This window comes from Aethalodelphis obliquidens, unplaced genomic scaffold (assembly GCF_003676395.1).
Source record: "Aethalodelphis obliquidens isolate GAN/ISIS:26980383/991018 unplaced genomic scaffold, ASM367639v1 scaffold7, whole genome shotgun sequence".
NCBI classification, from domain to species: domain Eukaryota; kingdom Metazoa; phylum Chordata; class Mammalia; order Artiodactyla; family Delphinidae; genus Aethalodelphis; species Aethalodelphis obliquidens.
In genome coordinates, this window is record NW_020837951.1 from 30436503 (window position 1) to 30446468 (window position 9966).

Below are 9966 nucleotides of genomic sequence, written 5' to 3' on the forward strand. Positions count from 1 at the left end.
TGCCATGCCCTCTATTTGTCAGATTTAAGTGGATACTCATTAGCTGGTTCGGTCTCAGGATCAGTGATCCCAAAAGTTTCCTGAAAGGCATTCTTTTCAGGATCACCATGAAATTTGTCATCCCACCTTCATCCATTATGGCTAATCGCAGCTACTTAGGCTTAAGGGGGAAAAACCCAAAACAGAACAGACCTCATTTATTTAGCCAGTTGTGGAAATGGACCAGAAATGTCAGAGGGGCCTGTGGAGCTCTTCTGCACACCTGCTGTCTTGGTCATGAGTCCATTTGAGCGACCCACAGTTCTGTTCACAGCTAACTCTCCTGCACTCTTTTCCAGACCTGTCACCATGGCCTACCAATTTCCGGCCCTCACTTCAGAACAGAAGAAGGAGCTCTCAGAAATTGCCCAGTGCATTGTTGCCAGTGGGAAGGGGATCCTGGCTGCAGATGAGTCTGTAGGTGAGTGCAAGAAACATCACACAACAACCATACTCTTGATTCTACACTTAGCAAAGGCAACTTGATAATCATATTCTCTTTCCTCTCAGAGGAAGTAAAGGTTTATATGCACAGGAGTGGGAGCAGAAGACTCAGTAAGCATAGACCTTTTGAGTCTTGTCATTCCAGAAGGCACATTTCTGAACACCAAGCAAACAGGCTCAAGCCCTCCATTTTAAGACCCCCTTGCCAGGGATCATTTGAATCCAAGCTGTAGCGAGGCCAGGAACTCAGTAAGCAGGATGAGACCTCTGCCGCTAATGACAAGTCAGTGTAAAGTCAGCCAAGGAAGGGCACTGAGAGCAGGGAAACGTCCACATCAGGAACAGGGCAGCGCTTGTGACTGAGAGCAGCTCAGGATGGCACATGGGAGAGCTGCGGTGGCCTGCATGGCCCACCATAAAATTATGGAAGCCAGAGAGGTCAACAGCCTGCCCTACCCCTCCTGGATATACACTGTCTGTATATCCAGTCAGATCAGGGCTGGACCAGAGAGGCCTGAGGGCCGTGCAGCCCCACTTGGACCCTGTGGTGGCTTCCACCCTGACCCTGACACGACCAGACCATGCACTTCCTCATCAGCATCCTGACAGCAACAACAGTCTTTCCCTGGGGAGACAGAAAACGAGGCAGGAGCTCTGATGATCTGAATAAAAAAGACAGTGTTGCTGTCCATCCTGGTGAGGGTCACTAGTTGGCATGGAGGAGGACGGCAGGGGAGCCCCTGGCTTGCTCCTTATGCTGCCTTTACTCACCCACATAGGCACCATGGGGAGCCGCCTGCAGAGGATCAAGGTGGAGAACACTGAAGAGAACCGCCGGCAGTTCCGCGAAATCCTCTTCACCGTGGATGATTCTATCAGCCAGAGCATTGGGGGCGTGATCCTTTTCCATGAGACCCTCTACCAGAAGGACAGCCAAGGAAGGCTGTTCAGAGACATCCTCAAGGAAAAAGGGATCGTGGTGGGAATCAAGGTGAATGCATCTCGCTCCCACCTCACCACAGGCCCACTCCCAACACAGTGGCTGAGTCACGGCCAACACGAGGACCACTCTCATCATCTAATTGCTCTTCTCACTCCTTTCCATCATCACCTTCCCACTGAAAACCAGATCCTCTTCTAGACCTTTCCAGTACCCTCTTCCTTCAACCATTTTTCTATGAGGTACTTAATCTCTTTGTGTCTCAATTTTTTCATTTCTAAAATGGGAATAATAGTACCTTCCTCATCAGGTTCTTATAAGGATGAAATGAGTTTGTAAAACAGTTCCTGTCACACCCTTATTATTTAGTTCATGATAGCTGTTATTGTTAAAACACTTACTGTTCTATTGTAACTGGGTCTTCCAAAACTACGTGAACTTCTCGAGTGATCATTAGTATTTGTCAAGTGCTTACAACTCCAAGCACTCATTTACTCCTCACAACCTCTGGAGGTAAACTCAGTTATTATCCCTATTTTAGAGATGAGGATAGAAAACAGAATTACAACTAGTGTAATTTGCCCACAGCAAGGCAAAATTGGAGCCAGTTCAGGCCCAGACTGTCTACCTCTTGGGCTCATGACCTTAGCCTCTGTTATGCTGAGAGTAGAGGCTGCATCCTTATTCTTCTTACCTCCTGTAATAGCATAGGGCTTGGCATGTGCAGTGCTCAATAAATGTCTCTTGAATAAATGAATGAATAATTTAAAGGAAGTGGCTCTTACATGGCACCTCTGCATCCCAGGTACTAAGAGATTACTTCTTACTTTCCAAGCTCCAGCCCTGTGCTTTCTATACTTTCCCTCCTCTTAGGGTTGACAGTCTTACATTGTTCTTTCCAGGTAACTTCCCTTCTGCTATGGACTGAGTTGTGTCCCCTGAATGCCTAATATACAGTACCTTCCTAATTCAACTCCTTGGTTTGTGAAAGATGAGAACTAATATCTAGCACCAGAGGCTCTGCTTGTGTTTTACTGAGATACCTGACACCTGCTAATAACTTGTTAATTATTTATATTCACAGTTAGACCAAGGAGGTGCTCCCCTTGCAGGAACAAACAAGGAAACCACCATTCAAGGTAAGGACATTGCCCACTGATATGAATCATGCCAGTGTATGCCAGAAATGAAGGAAGCAAAGAAGTGATTGAGGGAAAACAAAATATGAATTATCACACTGGTTTTAGAGCCACACACCTGTTCTTCAGCCCCAGCTCCTCTATTTAGTAACTGTGTGCCCTCAGGCTAGTCACTTAAATGTTCTGAGTCTCAGTTAAAATGGGATAACAATATCTACTTTGCAGAATAGTTGTGGGGATTAAATTAGACAATGCACATAGAGTGCTTATCACAGTGTCTTGCACAGAGAAGATATTTTATACTTGGGAATATTATTTTAGAAAAATCTAGCATCAGTAGAGAGGAAAGAGTCCAAGCTGTGGGATCAGACACACTTGGGTTTGAATGCTGCTTCCGTCACTTACTGCTTATATAATTTTGCAAGGTACATCACTGCCCAAGTAGACAAGTATGAACCATAGCATTGGATTATCTAAGCAGAATTTGAATCCCAGCTCTGTCAAACTTGGTGAAGTTACTTTACCTCTCAGAGCCTCAGTTTCCAAATCTGCAAAATGAATATACAACTGTGAAGGTTGTGTAATATGACTATTAGGTCATAACAGTATAACAGCTATTAGGTTTGTTATGATTATTAAATGAGATAAGGTGTGCAAAATGCCTAGAATCATGCCTTGGAGCAAAGTAAGTACTAAATAACTATTAGTTCCCTTTATTCTTCTTATCCAATATGTATTATATATCAAAACCATATTTATTAACCCAGGTCTTTTGGCTCAGTACTGGGATGTTCATTTCTTTGCTGGATGTAATATTTCTTTGCCTGGATGTCTTGGGTCCTCAAGCTGTATGACTGAAAGCTAAGCCAAGGGTGAACTTCACTTTATCAGCAGCCCCAGCGGTCAGGGGTGCAAAGAAGCCTTTCTCTCTCGTGACTTGCAGGGCTTGATGGCCTTTCTCAACGCTGTGCTCAGTATAAGAAAGATGGTGCTAACTTTGGGAAGTGGCGTGCTGTGCTGAAGATTGACAACCAGTGTCCATCCCACCTTGCTATCCAGGAAAATGCCAACACCCTGGCCCGCTATGCCAGCATCTGTCAGCAGGTGTTTTTCCTTCCCTTTGGGCTAAAATACAGGAAGCGAAAGCTTTCTTCAAAGCCCATCTTCCTAATTTTACTGTAACCACACATGATCCCCCTCCTTTTCTCTCACCAGTATATCCTGATGGCATTTTTCACTGCTTTTACTAGGTGTAGTAGGGTAAGATTTGGTTCCACAAGTCAACTATGAGTCCAAAAGGCAAATGCCATCAAGTGTAGCCCTCTACCAAAGCACTGTAAACTGAGTCTTAAAAGCATAGGCTCTTGAGGGCAGGGCATCTGCTTGTCTATGCTCCACCGCGTCCAAGGACATGATCCTCTTAAGTCCCCAGCTCAAGGGTGACAGCTTTGATCTGGTTCCAATTCATATAATTTCTTGGAGGATGGTAGCTTGATGCTAAAGTTTCCAACATATGTTGAAGTGTCTCTGGGATCCAGGTTAAGTCTGATTTGCTTGTGCAGGTGCTATGCTGAGGTTACCTGAGTTCTGGGTACTTGGAGCTTCCCAGTCAGAATTGTAAACTCTGCTTGAATTCCTTAGTTAATTCATACGAGAGGCATCTTTATTGGTGATTTAAGCTTGACAGCCCTAAAAGGGTGACAGCTAGGTTCTGATTTAGCTAGATTAGTCTCTAGAATAAGATATAGAAATTAAGAAAATAAATTGAATTTATTTTACCCCATTTCCAGGAAAACTTTTTTTCCCCTCACTGTTCTTTTTTGGCTAAGCCACAAATGCTTACTAGACATCCCATTAAATTTCATTGCCTTTAAGTCACCTATATGTATATCTCCATAAGAGCGTCAACCTTGTACCAATTACAACTGTTAAATATCTTCTTAAAGAAAGGATCCTAGTGAACAGAGCTTCATTCTGTCCACTCCATTTTCCTTTTTAGAATGGGCTAGTACCCATTGTTGAACCAGAGGTAATTGCTGATGGAGACCATGACATGGAACATTGCCAGTATGTTACTGAGAAGGTAAGTCTTGTATATAAAGGTCCCAATGCCAGTAGAAAAATCTGTTTTAAACAACCGTTGTTACTTAACATATATCAGCTGTTATATATGAGGTATTCTACAGTTAGAATCATTGTGTAGCATTGAGAAGGTAAAGAGGTATTAGCAAACCTTGTACTTTTTTGGGCACATGGTACACTCCTTATGAAAAAGCACAGGATCTGCATTACCAAGATTAGGGTTTGAGCATCCATGGTCCCAGCTGTGGGACCTGGGGCAAGTCATACTACCTTTTTGACCTCAGTTCCATTATGTTTAAACTAAGAAACTTTAAAATAAGCTGAGGCTCCCATGAGAAAATATAATTAGAAAGTAATTTTTTCACATGTTACTTTAAATTAGCCACAATATATCTGTAAGAGAGTAAGAGAGTCCTCAGTTTCTCTTCTTGCAAAATGAGGTGGACTGAAATGAGATCTGAAAGCACTTCTGTCTCTAAAATGTTTATTTTTATGATCACTCAGCTTCTATGGGGATGGAGAATGGAGGCCAGTTTACATGTCCCCAACTAACTAAATTAAGGCAGGTTTAACTGACCAAAGGGAGTAATGGGAAGGAAGGAGTGAAGGGCCTCTAGGAAGCAGAGCCATGCTGGTAGTCCATGCAGTGAGCAGTTAGGGGAGGGGCAGCAGGGACAGGCCAACTTGGCTGTGCTCAATGGCTATGGTTTGCAGGCATCACCCTGACTGAGCCTAGGGGCTGGTTGGGAAGCTTTGGCCAAGTAACGTATGGGAATTCCTTCATCCTGCGTCCCTGCAGCGTAGAAGTGTCAAGGTCAGGTAACTCTACGGCTGGTTCTAGGTTTCACCTATTTGGGCCTCTTGTCCTTCAGGTCCTGGCTGCTGTCTACAAGGCCCTGAATGACCATCATGTTTACTTGGAGGGCACCCTGTTGAAGCCCAACATGGTGACTGCTGGACATGCCTCCACCAAGAAGTATACTCCAGAGCAGGTGGCAATGGCCACTGTCACAGCTCTCTACCGTACTGTTCCTGCAGCTGTTCCTGGTAAGGTTTTCTTTCTTCTCTGACTTGAGGTCTTAGTCCTTATTCTTTGAAGGAGTGCCATAAGCATTTACATTTGTCCAGGAGTAGTCTGCTTCTAGCCATGAAACAGACCTCTGATATCTCACATGCAGCCAGCACTTCCCTCTTGAACTCCGTGATACCACCTATGCTGAGTCTGTCCAAATGCACACAATCCATTGATTTCCTCAACATTTCACTGCCCTCTTATTTACTAAAGCCCTTCTCTCCTTAGTCCAACTAGCTTCAACAAAGGCAAACAAATTTCTCCAACCTAGTCCCATGCAAATCAATTGGAGGAAAGATTGAGACATTACATTTCTTTCAGGCTCCTTCCTTGCTTTTTCAAGCAGGGTACATACTGGGACTAGTGGAGTGGAATGGCTTCTCTCCTTCCAGGCATCTGCTTTTTGTCTGGTGGCATGAGTGAAGAGGATGCTACTCTCAACCTCAATGCTATCAACCTTTGCCCTCTACCAAAGCCCTGGAAACTAAGTTTCTCTTATGGACGGGCCCTGCAGGCCAGTGCACTGGCTGCCTGGAGTGGCAAGGCTGCAAACAAGAAGGCAACCCAGGAGGCTTTTATGAAGCGGGCCCTGGTAAGATGCTACTACCTCTTATCTACTTGATCAAGTGGATACTTGGGGCCTGCTTGCATTGCTTTCTTCAGGCCATGAAGGTATTGCCAGAGAGTTGTCTACCATGCATTTTCAAATGTGGCATTAGAGCTGAGTAGGAAGGTTAAGGCTGCAGAGTTTTGAATTATCTGCACTGGTAGTACAGTTGATGATGGTAGATTGAAGGACAGTTTCCACAGAGACACTTTAGAGGGAAGATGAGAGGGCCAAGGAGTGAACCTGGGGCACGTTTTATTTTGGGAAGATGAAGAGGAGAAGCCACCAAGACAAGCAGCAATAATACATTAAGATGAACCAAGGATTCTGGGAACAAATGAATGAAGTTTCAAGAGGTCAACAACAATGCGCTACAAAGAGATTAAAAATTAAGGCAGAGAAAAGGCTGATACTGTCATTGAGGGGCATATCAGTGACCCTCAACAAAACAGGATCAGTAAAGGAAAGGTGCCCATTCAAGACGCTTGTCAGGAAAAGACACAGAAAGGTTACCAGGAACAATGAGGACAAAAGATGGTATTATTTAGCTACTAAAATTGCTTTTTGAATACCTACTAGGAGCCAAGCACTGGGGTGAACAAAGCAGACACAGCCACCGCCTTCAGGGAGCTTAGAGTTTAGCCAGATAGGAGAGATTGTCACGTTTAACTGTAAAGCAGAAGGAGTCAGAGGAGAGATTAAAGATTAGAAGAGGACAAGGACTTAGAGGAAACAGTACTGCATGAGACTAAATATTAAATATGGGTGGCAGAGTAGGTCTTAGAAAGGAGGGAGAGATAGGAAAGAAGAGACAGAATTGGTTTGGAATCAGGTCTGTAGAGGTGGAGAGATGCAATGGTTGATCACTGATTACAGATGAGGCCATCTGTTGAGAATGATAAGGGTATGGAGATTTCAGTCTTTACAGTGGGGAACTTGGAATAGCTGTTGAAGTAGTTGCTAGGAAATTGACCAGAGGTTATGGCCAAGCATCAAGCAAGATGCAGCTGAAATGAGAGTTTGTGGTACATTAACTTAGATCCTGAACGTTCCTAATAGCTCTCTTATGCATGTAGCAAGATTCATATCAACCTAAATGGGAAAGAGCAGGGTTGAAGAATCCAAGTTTAACAGGGAGATGAAACAGTACCAAAATTTGATTGACAGCTTTATTCGGCTTGCTTATGACAGAGGAGACTGGGCAAGGAATCAGGTGTAGCCAGAAGTTTGATGATGAGGCACTAAAGGAAAGGAAGGGTACAGAGAAGCTAAAAAAATCATCTCAGGGGCATAAAGAGGTGTGAGATTTTACAGTAGTGCTTTATCTTATGATGATGGATATGGCTGTGCTGGTGTGTGGCTGATGAGGGGGAAGCTAATACAGCTAATAGGATGGAGGGATTATGAAAGTAAGGCTCAGAAGGGTCATCCACACAGAAGAAGGGATGCTGAGTTTATCATCTAGAGCTGCGGTTCTCAAGCTTGAGCATGCATCCGAATCACCTGAAGGGCGTGTTAAAACACAGGTGGCTGGACCCAGCGACAGAGTTTCTGATTCAGAAGCTCTGGGGTCAAGCTAGAGAATTTCCATTTCTAACAAGTGCTTAAGTCCATGAAACCTAACTTTGAAAATCACTGTAGATGTAGAAATAAGTCCTGGAGAGATTGGACAATAGCAACAGAGACTTGAAGACGGGGTACTGCTAAGTGGCATTTGAGTATTATTACAGGTTTCGTAATTCTTAACTCACCTTCAATTGGAATTTACACAGGGTATCAAATGATATTATGATAACAACTACATAAAAATTATATATCCTTATGGACAAATATAGGTAGAAAATGGAAAATGTATTAAGAAAATTTTTTTTGCTATAGTAAAGCTTTAGCTGCATCTGCTTGATGCTTGACCTTATGTCTGGTCAGTTTTCTAGCAGACTATTTCAACTATTCCAAGGTTCCCAAATTGGGACTGAAATTTCCGTTTCCTTATCACTATATGAGTGAGAAGTTTCTTAACTTGAATTTCTAGTACTGTTGTTGCAATATTGTTAGTACTAAAAAGAAACCTTCTCAATAACACAAACCTCAGGCTTGCCTGAGAAATGCTCAGAAAACTGGGATAAAAAAAGGAAGTAACATTATAGAAGGAAAGGAATGGTATCAGCAGCAATATTTAGCAAAATCACTGTACAGAGAAAACTCACATGAAGGTGAAGCTGATTTCAAATGAGAAACAAAGAGGGTCAAGCAGAGGGTTGCTCTAACTCGGTCTCCTCTATCACACTTGTTTTTTAGGCTAACTGCCAGGCAGCCAAAGGACAGTATGTTCACACGGGCTCTTCTGGTGCTGCTTCTACCCAGTCGCTCTTCACAGCCTGCTATACCTACTAGAATCTGAGGCCGACCAGCCAGGCTCTGGCGCTTCTAGGTGTCTTGGTAGGAGGGCAGAAAGGAAACAACGACCTTTCGACTGACCCTGGAAATTAGACAAAATTAGGTTGGAACTACTGGAAACACAATGCATGTTAAGTTCTTAGACTCAAGGAAAAAAATCAGTTATTGAAACCTAAGTCTGAATATCAAGGATCTGATGAAATTTCACACAGTGATTTCCTTACAACACTTCCAGCTCCCCATGGCCCACAGTATCCATCTAAGAAAAGAATAAACTTTAAAACAGTATCAACTGTCCATCCACATAACCAAATGAAACACCTCATAAGCTGAGTGCAGAGAATTGTGTCTTATTAAACAGTCCTAGCAGTGGTAGGTTATGAAGGAGACAGCTACAACCAAAAAAGAAATAAAATGTTCTACAAACCTTCAGTTTGTATCAGGTTTTATTTTCTGCTCTTGCTTTCAAAGGGCTCAATATGTTTCATTACCTTAGACTCCACAGACGCGACTGATGTTAGTGGTCAGGATCCTCGACTTTGGCTACTCATTGGAATAACCAAAATTTAAAAACCCAGATACTCAGGCCACGCTCCAGCCAAGTTTGAGAACTACCAAGCTAGATTTCAAGTTTGAGGGTATTTAGAAATGAAAGCTATTCATAATGTGAAGCAAGCTACAATGTCAAATGATTTCAAGCAACATATGGAGTGTAATAAAAGAATCACTGTGACTCTGATGCTTGGAGCATTTCCTCTTCAAGTGGCCCAGGTTGGTGACATAGGACTGCATCTTCCTCTGCATATCCAAGCACACTGCCTAGTTTTGCAGTAAGAAATATTCACATAATTATACCTTATTGACTTCCAGTTTTCAGAATTAACCTATAGAAAAAGCATTAAAGACCACCATAGTTACAAGAGAGAATTTAAACATTATAACTTTGGACAATATAAAAGTAATGATTTTGGTGGAAAAAAAAGTAAATGACAGGAGGTGGGAAATTCAGGGGGAGGAGAAGTGAAGGAAAGCAAAGGGAACACTAATTTACTTAGTGGGGAGTCAAGATACTACTTGAAATTGATGGATTAAGAAATAGTGCTTTGAAAAAAAAAACAGTGCTTTAAGTCTATTAAAGTAACAAGGGAAATGGATATAAATCATTAAAATATTCATACCTATAATTAAGATATAGGAGAAGGTAGTAAATTCTTTGTCTTGAAGAGTACAAAGATAAATGGTATTA

The 9966-nt window shown here is 42.7% G+C and overlaps 1 protein-coding gene across 1 annotated transcript; it reads left to right on the forward strand.

Moving 5' to 3' along the window:
* Positions 1-344: 344 nt before the first annotated feature.
* Positions 345-9155, forward strand: ALDOB (aldolase, fructose-bisphosphate B). The gene is made up of 8 exons (XM_027105347.1): positions 345-460; positions 1263-1474; positions 2508-2562; positions 3506-3666; positions 4562-4645; positions 5517-5691; positions 6109-6308; positions 8622-9155. The coding sequence occupies exons 1-8, from the start codon at positions 349-351 to the stop codon at positions 8715-8717; spliced, it is 1095 nt and encodes a 364-aa protein (XP_026961148.1). The 5' UTR covers positions 345-348; the 3' UTR covers positions 8718-9155.
* The last annotated feature ends 811 nt before the right edge of the window (positions 9156-9966 follow it).